Here is a 12,853-nt window from a genome sequence, read left to right as displayed (position 1 = left end):
AAGAGGGAGGCCAAGGTGAACTTCGGCCTCATGACAGAATGAGTGGGGAAATAACACAGAAGGAGGAAGTGGCAGAGGAGTTGGATAAATAATTTACATCAGTCTTCGTGGGAGAGTACATCAGTAGCATTTCAAAAATACCAAATAATCGGGGCGAAAGCTAGGAGGAAATATAAACCATGATTAAAGGAGAGAAAAGAATTAGGGAAACTAATGGGTCTTAAGATTGATAATTCCCCCAGACCTGATGGTTTCAACCTCAGATATCAAAGGAAGTAACTACAGAGATAGTGGGTTTACTTATGTTCATCTTCCAGAAATCCTTCAGTTCTGGAAAATTCTAACAAGATTGGAAAACTGCCATTCTAACACCTTCATTAAACAAGGGAAGGAGACAGAAAACAGCTAACTATAGACCAGAGATAGTAGGAACTGCAGATGCTGGGGAATCTGGCATAACAAGGTATAGAGCTGGATGAACACAGCAGGCCAAGCAGCATCAGAGGAGCAGGAAAGCTGATGTTTCCGGCTAGTCTAGGCCCAAAACGTCAGCTTTCCTACTCCTTTGATGCTGCTTGGCCTGCTGTGTTCATCCAGTTCTATACCTTGTTAACTATAGGCCAGTTAGCTTAACATTTGTCTTTGGGAAAATATTAGAATCTACTCTAAAAGATATTAGAGCAGTGCATGGTTTTGTGAAGGCGAAGTCACGCTGGGGAAATTTATTTGAATTCTTTGAGGAGATGACATGCAGGATAGATAAAGGGGAACCAGTAGATCTGATGTATTTAAATTTTGATTTGTCTTTTGGCAAGGTATTGCACATAAGGCTGTTTAATAACAGAAGAGCCAATGGTGTTGACTTCTGTATATTAGCATGGACAGAAAGTTAGCTAACTAAAAGAAGACAAAATTGGGATGAAGGGAGTACTTTCTATAACTAGTGGAGTCCTACAGGATCAGTGATGGAATCTCAATTATTAACTAAGTGTACTAACAACTTCGATAAAGAAAGTGAACACAGTGAAGTTTGAGGATGACACAAAGATAGTTGAGAAGAGTTGAGAATAGCACAAGGTGTCTACAGAGGGAACTCTATAGTGGGCAAAAACTTGGCAGGTGGAATATAATGTGGGAAAACATGTGAAGTTACACAACTTAAGATGTTAAGGATTGTCGAAAATTCCTTTTGAAGAAATAGAGAGGCTGAACATTATTTTAATGGAGAAAAGCTACAGAAAGCTACAGCACAGATAGACTTGTGAATCCTTATGCAGAAATCGCAAAAAGCTAATATACAAATTCAGCAGACAGTACAGAAGACAAATAGAATGTTGGCCTTTATTTCAAACAGAATGAAATATAAGAAAGGTGAACTCTTGTAAAACTACACAAGCCATTTTAAACTGCACACAGAATACTGAGTGCAGCTTTGGTCAAATTATCTAATGAAATGAAAAATGCGGAGAGGTTGAGTAGATTGGGTCCGTACTCATTAGAGTTCAGCAGAAAGCGAAACAACCTTATTGAAATAGCAGAGAAGTCTATTTGGGAACCTGATTGAACTGTATAAGATTACGATGGGTACAGACAAGGTGGATAGAAAGTAGTGTTCTCTGTAATTGGAGGGTCAATAACAAGGGGACAAAACCTTAATGTGAAAAGCAGGAAATTTAGAGGCATTTTGAGGATGTGTTTTTGACCCAAAAGGTGGAGGAAGTCTGGCATGCACTGTTCGGGAGCGTAGCTGAAGTAGGAAACCTCACAACCTTTGAAAAATACTTGGCTGAGCACTTGAAATGTCAAGACATTCAAGCTTATGGGCCAGGTTCTGGACAATGAGACTAGTGTTGGTTTGGAGATAATGGGAACTGCAGATGCTGGAGAATCCAAGATAACAAAGTGTGAAGCCGGATGAACACAGCAGGCCAAGCAGCATCTCAGGAGCACAAAAGCTGACATTTTGGGCCTAGGCCCTTCATCAGAGACCTCTATCCTGTTAGGTGTAAAAGGATATGTTAGCAAGTTTGTCAGGATTCTACATATTATATTTATTTATTGTAAAGCAATGATCTCTCTCTCTAATCAGAGAGTAGCCTAATGGTTTGGTAAGACTTTGTGACTTTACCTTCATATTGGCAAGCAAGTAACTAATAGCTTTAATACATTTGCTTCTCCACATAAACATAACTGCACAAGTATTATGCTAATAAACAGGGCACGTTATGTATATTAACCACTTGCAATTTTAAAATGGTCCATTATATGACTCTCAAATCCTCTTTTCCAATTTGGCAAATATTTAAACCCCCACACTTCAGTTATTACACAATGATGAACTGGGATATCTCTTCATGCATATGAAAACAACGTTGAGCTCGTCAAAACAAACTTCTGGGAGTTCAAAATTAATATTGAGAACTAGACAGGGCAATGTCAAAGTAGGGCTGAACATTCAAAGGGGTAGTTTACAACTTTAAATTAGAAAAATACAAATATATTCAGTCTGACAATTGATTGAACCAAGAACAAATGCTCATATCAAGAAGTGTGGTACCGATTTTTCACATAAAATTTTCTTATACTTGATCTGCATCTCCAAGGAGAGATCAAGCTGATTGTACTTCATGTGCTGTCAAACTGTCCCCATGAAATCAATACTTTGCAGATTGGAATCTTATTTAACGCCAGGCTAACTGCGATCATATTACATTGATTGACTGGCAAATCATTTCATGGGTATTAGGCTGGTGTACAGAACCAAAACAAAATGAGTTCAAGCACACAAACAAAAACTATCATAATGGCACATATCCAAGTGTGTTCGATGATTTTCATTGCATCGCTCTAACACATGCAACTATTTCATTTTGCTTTTGTTCTTAAATTAGATTTAATTCATTTATTAAACCAGCTGCAACAGTGAAATTCACTAAAATCTGACTAGCAAAATCTTAGGATCCTGAAAGGCAAGGTACAGCTGGACCAACAATATGGCCTTCATCCATCAGAGAGTGGACTGGTTCTGCACAAACAAAGCTCTGTGCCTCTGCATCACCAAAAATCTGAGATCTTTATCCTTAAGAGAACAAGGATTGTCAATCCTTTAAATTCCACTTCAATCCACAGCAAGGCAAATCAGTTTCACAACAATGGTTATTAAACGTAAAGCAACAAGTTACCAACAAAGCATCATTTAAGTAACAATTTGAAAAAGATTTGATGAACCATTGTCAAGAGTTCCTGCTTCCACATTTTGTAACTTGAACCAGATGAGAACAACAATATGAGCCATCCAATCAAAATTAATTACTGCACTTTATGCTTCTGGTAGATTTTCTCAGGAATATAAACACAAGAGTAGATCTTTCAGCATCTTGAACCTTTGCTGTCGTTCTGTTAAATTCTGACTGATCTGTACTCAATTCCATTGATTCCTTTACCTAATTAAAAAAAAAATCTAAGGGCCCTCTCGTGGCACAGCGGTAGTGTCCCAACCCCTGGACTGGGAGGCCTGGATTCAAGTCTCACCTGCTCCAGAGGCGAGTAATAATATCTCTGAACTGGTTGATTAGGAAAAATAGGTTAAATTGAAATTGAAAATTGACCTAACTGCCCTAACTCTGAATGAACATTACATTCAATGGGCCTAGACTTCACAACTAAGTGGACAATTTGACCTGATTGGACCCAATTATAACCTATTTTCTAATCAACCTGCTCAGTGATGTTATTTTATATCTCTGGAACTTTGGGACTTGAACCTAGATCTTCCTGGGAACTAGTTATAATTGTTAGCCTCCCATATAGATCAATCTTCAACCCTTTCATTTCAAACTAATGCTAAACAAGTTATTGGCCCTTATAAGAGAATAATTTATGTTCCTGTATCATTCTGGTGAATATATCATTCCGAGTATCATTCTGTGATGGCAGTGAGTTATTTTTTTTAACTGGACAGCCCAGGTTATGGACTGCAGCTATGGTCAGTGATCATTGGGACACCAATGTTCTTTCCATCACATGGTTCATGAGAAAACCTGTCCATTCTTAGCACCTGCCACTGGCGTATATTACAAGGAGCTACAGGTTGTCAACCTGTTAGGTTCCAATGTTTAATTAAGAATGCATCCTGCTCGGTCATCAAGTCGCAGAGTGGGTCTTGAACATGGAGCTTCTGGTTTAGATACAGAGATGCTACTACTCACTGCACAACAGAACTCTACTGGATGCGCTGTAGAATCTTCTAAAGTCAATTCATCTTTCCTGATCTAATTACCTGCAATCCAGGTGGATTTAATAAAGGCTCCAGATAACCGATGCATCACTTTTACACTTTGTATTTTAAAATCCTTGAGATAAAAGTCAAACTTTTTTTTAAATAGAAGTCTGTGAGAATTCCAACCGTCAACAGTTCAGAGTGCATTTCTGATGAAAAGACAATATATTAAGGCAATGTTCAAAAACAGAGCTGAAAACAGAACTGAAATAATGAAAGAAAAGACATGTATTTGTCAAAAAGTAGAAACACAGAAAATAGGATCAAGAGTAGGCCATTTAGCCCTTTGAGTCTAATCTGTCATTCAATTTGATCACGGCTGATTATCCAACACATATCCTGTTCCCAATTTCTCCCCACACACTCTGACCCCTTTAACCCTGCAGCAGTAAGCACAGGGTCACTAGAATGGAATGTGAAATCAAATTCTCCGGATCAATCTCAACTTACAAAGAACTTGGTAATGTCTGAAGTGCTGCAACTTGCTAATCGAAAGCTAATGGATGAACATGCACGGGAAGGTAGAATGGGCCATTTGATACAATGTCTTCAAACACTTGTCAATATAAACTGCAGAAATATGATGGGTGAGAGATTAAGTAATACCTGGGTGAACAGCTTCGATGTACCATGTCAGTACTCCATAAACAGTAGCATCGACGATGAGCATGACCATGGAGAGCAGAAGGTTGAAATCATCACCTTCTACTGGTGACTGATTCAAGGTATGCCACTGAATTCCAACACCTGCCACCTCATAAAGAGCAAAATACTTCGAGCCAAGTCCAAATGCAGTTGTGGACATGAGGGACTGAAAGAACAATGAACAGAATTAGTGCTCAATACTTCTTATTTTCTCTTAGCATTAAACTGCTGGATTACGAGTACATGGATAAATCTACATTATACATGAAACATCACATTAACACTCCCCATGGTATTAGTGACGGAATACAGTCATCTTGTAGTTTTGAGAAACTTATGAAGAATGTTTCTAGGACAGTGCAATGCAACGTCTGTTGTGGCACTTTTATTTCGGTCTGTGATACACTTCTTGGATTGTACGGATTCTCCTCCTCCTCCTCAGCACAACTCCACAAACTACCCCAGCACTACACCAGGGTCAGTGTGCAGTTTAATGCTAGCTCTTCAAAAGGTTTGTATCTGAATGAACGAACTTTGCAGAAATCTCAAGTGCTGTGTTACACCCAACTCTACAGTGACCAGAGTTCCAACATGTTCTGAAATCAGGGCTGATTTATGGACAACCTCTTCCATAATCTCCCTTGTGCTTTCAGGATCCAACTGCAGAAATGAAAATAGGCATAATAATGCACAGAGATTGTACTCATTTTGACATTACAGATTACCTTTCCTAGCCTTCCTTTTTATTGTCAGAATAAAGAACATCGGTATAAGATAATCACCAAGAAAATAGTATAGAATTCAGAGATACACTGACACTCTAAGAGCAGCAATAATGAGGGATATGATACTATAGGGAATGGAAGAAACCAATGGAATAAATACTTTAAAAGGCAAGCTGGATAGATATTTAGGGGAGAAGAGAACAAATAGTTACAATGGATGAGAAAAAAATATGGAGGAGGCTCGAGGGGAACAGAAAGATCAGCATGGTCTGGTTGTGCCAAGTGGCCTGTTTCTGTCCGACATGTTTTAGGTAAACATGTGTAATAGTGAGTGAATCTGGACAAATTTGTCCTGCTGTTCACTCTTCTGAAATCTATCCACAGAGACACCCAAATCCATTACTTGGGTGTGTTCTGCAAATGCAGCGCTGAAAAAAAGCAGATTAGGGAGAACAGGTTAAACTGTGGTTGTGCATATTACACCTGTCTTCATTTTCAACATTAACATAACTCCCGTACTTCTCAATTCTATTTTTGTAGAAATAAAGTCGAGTGTTTAGTTCGTATCTTAGGGCCTTGTAAATCTGCAGCGAGTGATGGGGGTGTGTATATTCTAAGATTTCATTGTCCCTCTACCCACCTAGACCTACACCTTCCAAGTAACAAATGATCTTCATATTCTTCCTACCAAAATGTACAGCCACACATTTATCTGTGTAGAACTTCACTGGCTAATTCTGCAAATGCGTTGACACATTCATGGTACTTGTTGCATTTAGTTTGTTGAATAGATCCTTTGAAAAATTTCAAAAGTAGTCATCTGATTGCTCATCTAATGTCGTGCTAACCTGTTCTGGCTCCCTGGAAAATACTGAAAAAAATAATTATTTTACACATCTGCCACCTCTCTATCATCACCTGGGATATTATCCTGTCTATCTCTTCAAGATTTTATTCCTGTCACAGCCTTACAATTGTTCATTAATGTGCCTATAAAATGTTTCACTATTTCATTTTATGTTCATAATTTAATTTTATAGTTCCTCTTTGCCTGCCTAATTGTCTTGTTTTTATTTGTCTCAATCTCTTTGAATTCTCTCTTATTATGTACTCCTCTGCAATCTATTGCTAACTAATAATTCCTAACTCTCAATTATTCTGAGGTCTTTATTCATCCATGGAGTCTTCCTACTGTTTTGTTCCTCTCTTCCCTTTCAGTGAAACAGAATTCTCTTGCACTCTGCTGAGTACATTTTTAAATGTTTTCTATTGTTATTTTACTTCAGTGTTTGCTTTCACAATTTGTTTACTCAGCCCCTCAAAATCCATTTCACGCCAATCTATTAAACTAGTTTTCATATTTCCCTCTTATCATCTTAAAGGGGAGGTCATGGTGTAGTGATAAGGTCTATGGATCAGTTATTCAAAAGGCCAAGCTCATGTTCTGAGCAGAGATAGTAGGAACAAGTGGAAACTCTGAGATAACAAGGTGTAGAGCTGGATGAACACAGCAGGCCAAGCAGCATCAGAGGAGCAGGAAGGCTGACATTTCAGGCCTAGACCCTCTCATGTTTTGAGCACATGGGTTTGAATCTCACCAGGGCAGGAGGTGAAATTTAATTCAATGAATTTGGAATTTAAATGTAGTCTAAGGGGACTCAGTAGTCACTCTCAACTGTTGTAAAGACGAATTTGGGTCACTAATACCTTTTAGAGAAGGAAATGTTACCTGGTACAGTCCACATTTGACTCCAGACCCACAGCAATGTTGTTTATTCTTATGTGTCTCTGAAGTGGCGCAATGAAGCTACTCAGTTATATCAAACAACTACAACAATAGGGGAATCAAGGGTTATAGGAAAAGGGCAGCAAAGTGGGTGTGAAATGTTTTGGATCAGTCATGATCCAAATGAATGACAGAGCAGGCCAGAAGGGGCCAAACAATATACTGCTGTTCCTACTTCTTACGGTCATAACCCAGAAAGCCGAACAAGCACCCTAACGCTAACCAGAAATGACAACTGCAAACACAGCCCTGCTGACTCTGCAATGTCCTCTTCACCAAAATCTGGAGAATTGAGCTAAAATTGGGAGAGCCGTCTAGTCATAACTATACAAATACGTTGCAGGAAGTGATCCAAACATCACCATCTGGGAATATCTTGTCATTCCAGCATGAGTGGCACTAATGTACAAGTCAGGAAGGAATCTGTCCCCAACATTAACTCTGGGCCCCATGGAAACAGGTCAAACATGGAAAAGGAAATCCTGCTGATTACCACATACCCTCCCACCATCCCTCAGTTAATGAAACTGCACTCCTCCTTGTTGATGGAGGAAGTACATCATCACATTGGGTGGCACGGTGGCATAGTGGTTAGCACTGCTGCCTCACAGTGCCAGGGACCTGGGTTTGATTCCACCCTCGGGCGACTGTCTGTGTGGATTTTGCACATTCTCCCCGTGTTTGCATGGGTTTCCTCTGGGTGCTCCGGTTTCCTCCCACAGTCCAAAGATGTGCAGGTTGGATGGACTGGACATGGGAAATTTCCCATAACGTTCAGGGATGTGTAGTTTAGGTGGGTTATAGAGGATGGGTCTGGGTGGGATATTCGGAGGGTCGGTGTGGACTCGTTGGGCTGAAGGGACCCAACAAGAAGGAATCCAACAAGGAAAAACATACCAGACCTCCACCTCACTAAATCTACCTGTAGTAACTAGTCTCCGACAGTATCGGTAGAAGTGGTCACTGCTCAGTCCTTTTTGAGACAAAGTCCTGCTTGCAAATTGAGAATATTTTACATTGTTTTGTGTTCTAGCAGCTCAATACTGAATATTCATGAGGCGCTATAGGCCAACAGCTGTAGAATCTTCCGCTAAGGCAACCTGCAAACTCAAGGCCCAGATATACTTCTACCATAACCATCAAGCTTGGAGATCAACTCTGGTTCACTAAAGCATACAGGTGGTTGTGCCAGGAGGATACCAGGACAAACAGCGCAGCTAAACGATCACACACCAACAGGGCAACACAGTGACTCAGTGGTTAGCACTCCTGCCTCGCAGTGCTAGGGAACTGAGTTCGATTCCAGTCTTGGATGATTGCCTGTGTGGAGCTTACACATCCTTACCATGTCTGCATGGGTTTCCACTGGGTGCTCCAGTTTCTACCAACAGTCCAAAGATGTGTAGGTTAGGTGAACTGGCTTAAATTGTCCTGTAGTGTCCAGACATGTGTAAAATAGGTGAATTAACCATGGTCAATGCGGGGATATGGGTTTGGGGTGGGTCTGGGTGGGATGCTCTTTGTGGGGTTGGTGTACACTCAATGGACTGAATGGCCTCTACCTGTATTGTAGGGATTCTAACAAAACAGATTTAACTCAAAACCAGATGAGAATAGCAGGGGATAGCTGAATAACTAAAAGCAAGTCTACAGATTTCCCCATTGTCAATGAGGGAGAGTCCAGGTCATCACCGCAAACGACACAAGTAGCGTATTTGCATCAATTTTAGTGGAGCTGCCGAGTGATTGATCAATGGCTGACTTTCTCCTCAGGTCCCCAGCATCACAGGTGTCATTCTTCAACCGATTCAATTCAACGCTTGTCATTTCAAAAAAATAGCTGAGGACACTTCATGATCCAACTGTTATGGGTCCTGACAATATTCTGGCCATATACTGAAGACTTGTTGTCCAGAACTGGCTGAGTCTCTGAACAAACTGTTCCAATGGAGCTTTAATCCAATAATGTGAAAAATTGCCCAGGTATGTCTTATATGCAAAAAGCAGGGCAAATGCAACCAGGCCAATTTCTACTCTACGTGTCTACTCTCATTCGTTAGCAAAGTAATTGAGGGTGGGTGTCAGTGATAGTGCTACCCAGTAGAATGTACAAAGGTCTGGTAGCAGCTGTAGTCATCAGAATAGAGTTAATGTTTTCAGTCTAGCAACCCTTCTTCAGAACCTTTGCCACAATTTCACTCAGTTTGGATTGCAACAGGAACACTCAACACCTGATCTCAGGTTTCCAGAGGATTTTCACTGATGTTCAAGAGCATTCTTGACTGAGGCTGTTGGCATGCTCGCTGAGCTGGCTTGTTTTTGTTCAGACGTTTCGTCACCATGCTAGGTAACATCGTCAGTGGGGAGTCCACTGAATCGATGTTATTCAACTCCGCTTGGAAATTATACTGTCCGGTCCATTAATAAAGGAGTAGAATAACTCCCCAATGTCTGGCCAAAAGGCAATAGCCAAGATTGTGACACAGTACTTCTCCACTTGTGTGCAGCTCCAGCAATACCCAAGAAACTCAAATCTATGCAGGTCAAAGTGGCTCACTTAACATGACCTCCTCATCACCACATTCAACATTTACACCCTTCATCAGTGGTGACACTGCATTGTAAGATGCACTGCATCACTCACTTAAGTCTCCTCAAACAATCCCTGCCAAACCTGCTACTACTACTAGAAAGAGAAGGGCAGCGGTGCAGGAAACATAATCATCTGCAAGTTCCCTTTCAAGTCACGTGTAATCCTGACTATGAACTATAATGCTGTTCTGTCATTGTCACTGGGTCAACACCCTGGAACTCTCTTCCTAACAGCACTTGGGAGACTGTACAGCTCAAGGACTGAAGCAGTTGAAGAAAGCAGCTCATCACCACCTTTTCCAGGCCAATAAATGTTGACTGAGCCAGCAATATATACATCCCATGAACAAATATGTTAGAGTTAATATTGCCAAAATGTTCCTTGGCCTTTCCTTCTGTACTCCGCTTTGGTCCATCCCCCACAAATGGATCCAGTAGCAAGGTTTCCTTTTTAATTTTAGGCAGATTAGGTTAGAAAGGAGTCCCAGACCTACTATAGTAATTTGATTGCCCTTTCTCTTAATCTATCTCATCTGTCCAAATAATATCAAGGTTTTGAGATTTCCCTGGAGTATTATTCTATGATTTGTCACTCTGATCTCAAATTATTCTGCATATATTTTTCCCTTTCTCTATTGGATTATCTGTAGATTACGCTTGTTAATGTGATAGATTCTTTATCCATAACAATTATACTGTTGATTTGCTATTAGCTGTGCCATTTTTCATTCTGCCATTATGTAACCCCAAATAAATTCACCTACCTCACCCCCCCCCATCAGTTCTACATCGGTTACACTCTGTAATGTTTATGTCTGAAACCTAATTTTGCACTAGCTGTCCCTCAGTAACCCCTAATATTTCTGCTTCCTCCCAATTCATGATTGTAATGAGTTCCCTGTTTTACTTTGTACACAGTGAAATGCTGGATAGATACTTTATTTCATTCTCAGAACTGAGCATATTTTGAGAAAAATTATGAATGGCAATATTCTTTCTTAATATCGTACCGCAATGCATTTCTCAAATGCTGTGATCCTATCATGGGCTACCTCCTCGCGGATAGCCACATACATATATGGAACGTAGCTGAGGAAATAAATGATTCCACCGCAGGCTGAGGCTAGCTTTGCCTTGGAATAGACCACAGAGATCAGGAAACTGTAAGAGATGAAGGAAGAAATCAGTGCCACAGAACGTACTGAACCAGTTTTCCATTTTATCTGAGAAACATTAGTTTAACTCGCCCCAGTCCATTTCTAAGAAACTGTTTAGTACATGTAATAAGTAAATGTCATGTCTATTGTGATATTACTAAGTGATATCAACTTGTGTTGCACAGTCTGTGGCATAGTGATAATGTCACTGGACTAGCCATCCAGAGTCTAAATCTTTGGAGACACTGGTTCAAATCCCTCTAGCAACTGGTGGAATTTAAATTCTGGAATACAAAGTTAGTCTCTAATTGTGGTTAACATCTCTTCTGGTTCATTGATACCCATTTAGGGAAGGGAATCTGCCAACCTCACCTGGTCCAGTCTACACATGTCCATATGCACAGCAATGTAGTTGACTCGTATCTGCCTTCTGAAACGGCTGAGCAAGCCAATCAATTTTGGAGCAACTAGGGCAACAAATGCTGCCTTGTCTCTGGTAGAGGAAATCAAGATCAACATGAAATGATCGTAAAATTGGAGCCAAGGCATTCAGAAGGGAAATCAGGGAACATTCTTCACATTTCATGCAAGGTAGTGCATATTTGGAATTCATTCTCTTTGTAGCTTTTGCTGCTGGGTCAATCAGAACTTTGATCACTGAGTTAAATGCACCGATTAGCTGCAATGCTATCAAGGATGAAGTAAAGGTGTGAAAGTGGTGTGGAGGTGCAGATTAGCCGCGATTAAGCTGAGTGGAGGAGCAGGTTCACAGGGCTGAACAGTCTGCTACTGTTCCGGTGATTGATGGAAATGTTTGGTAATTGGGTTAAAGTCAGTAGCTGAAGACAGGTACTACTCCTGGTTCTGAGCCAGGAGCTCCAGGTAAAAGTGTCGTTCTGGGACTTGTCAGCCACATGAGGCACATTCACAATGCAGCCAAGCAGGTTGATAATCAATATGTTAACCCTTTCAATACACCCATGACAGACAGTAGGAGCAGGAATGACTCTAGCCACTACCGATAATACACCTTGGCAGTGAATCACTGATTGAGCATCGTCAAAGAGAGGTAGTTAGTTAACGACAAAGGATAGACCACAATGTCAAACACCAGGCATTTTTTTAAAATCATAAGATTTATGCTGCACAGTACATTTATTAAAATTCCCATCAATGTGAGATGTTTACAACGGATAAAAGGGTGATTCAGAGCGGACAGGCAAGTGCTGAAACTTGCAATTTTGAATGACGCATGCCAATCCTTAATTCCTGAGTCAACTTTAACTTTGCTTAATGCACTTACCAGAACATGATGGTAGCAATGCCATAGATTGTAAGGAACAGCCAGATTATAAAGGGATCGCTGTGCATCAGGACCTTTCCGTATTTCAAGATGCCTGTCAGTGCTGTCACAGAGATGGACAGCTGCACAAAGCCAGTAATGAACCAGGCCACCCAATGAACAGCATTGTTCAACCCCATCATCTTCATGACCTGGAGGAGGAGACGATCAGATTGTTCACACATACTTATCTGGAGGCAGAATCTTCAATACTGACCAACTCCATGCCAGGTCCAAGACTCAGGTATCATAGTTTCTTGGTGACGGGGTCTTGGCCAATACATTGGTCATATATGGCCAAGTGAAAACCTGGATTTGGCTAATTCT

General features: G+C 40.5%; 1 protein-coding gene across 7 annotated transcripts in view; it reads right to left on the bottom strand.

Moving 5' to 3' along the window:
* Positions 1–12,853, bottom strand: part of abca2 (ATP-binding cassette, sub-family A (ABC1), member 2) — a 508,939-nt gene that overhangs the window by 146,302 nt on the left and 349,784 nt on the right. For all 7 annotated transcript variants that reach the window (XM_059638365.1, XM_059638369.1, XM_059638363.1 and 4 more), the window contains 3 exons: positions 12,488–12,678; positions 11,038–11,188; positions 4,886–5,090 (listed from right to left, as the gene is read on the bottom strand). In XM_059638365.1, coding sequence (XP_059494348.1) covers positions 4,886–5,090; positions 11,038–11,188; positions 12,488–12,678 — 547 coding nt within the window. The remainder of the gene's footprint in view (positions 1–4,885; positions 5,091–11,037; positions 11,189–12,487; positions 12,679–12,853) is intronic.

Source organism: Stegostoma tigrinum, chromosome 29, assembly GCF_030684315.1.
Source record: "Stegostoma tigrinum isolate sSteTig4 chromosome 29, sSteTig4.hap1, whole genome shotgun sequence".
Lineage (NCBI taxonomy): Eukaryota > Metazoa > Chordata > Chondrichthyes > Orectolobiformes > Stegostomatidae > Stegostoma > Stegostoma tigrinum.
This window is presented reverse-complemented; position numbering and strand designations above follow the sequence as displayed.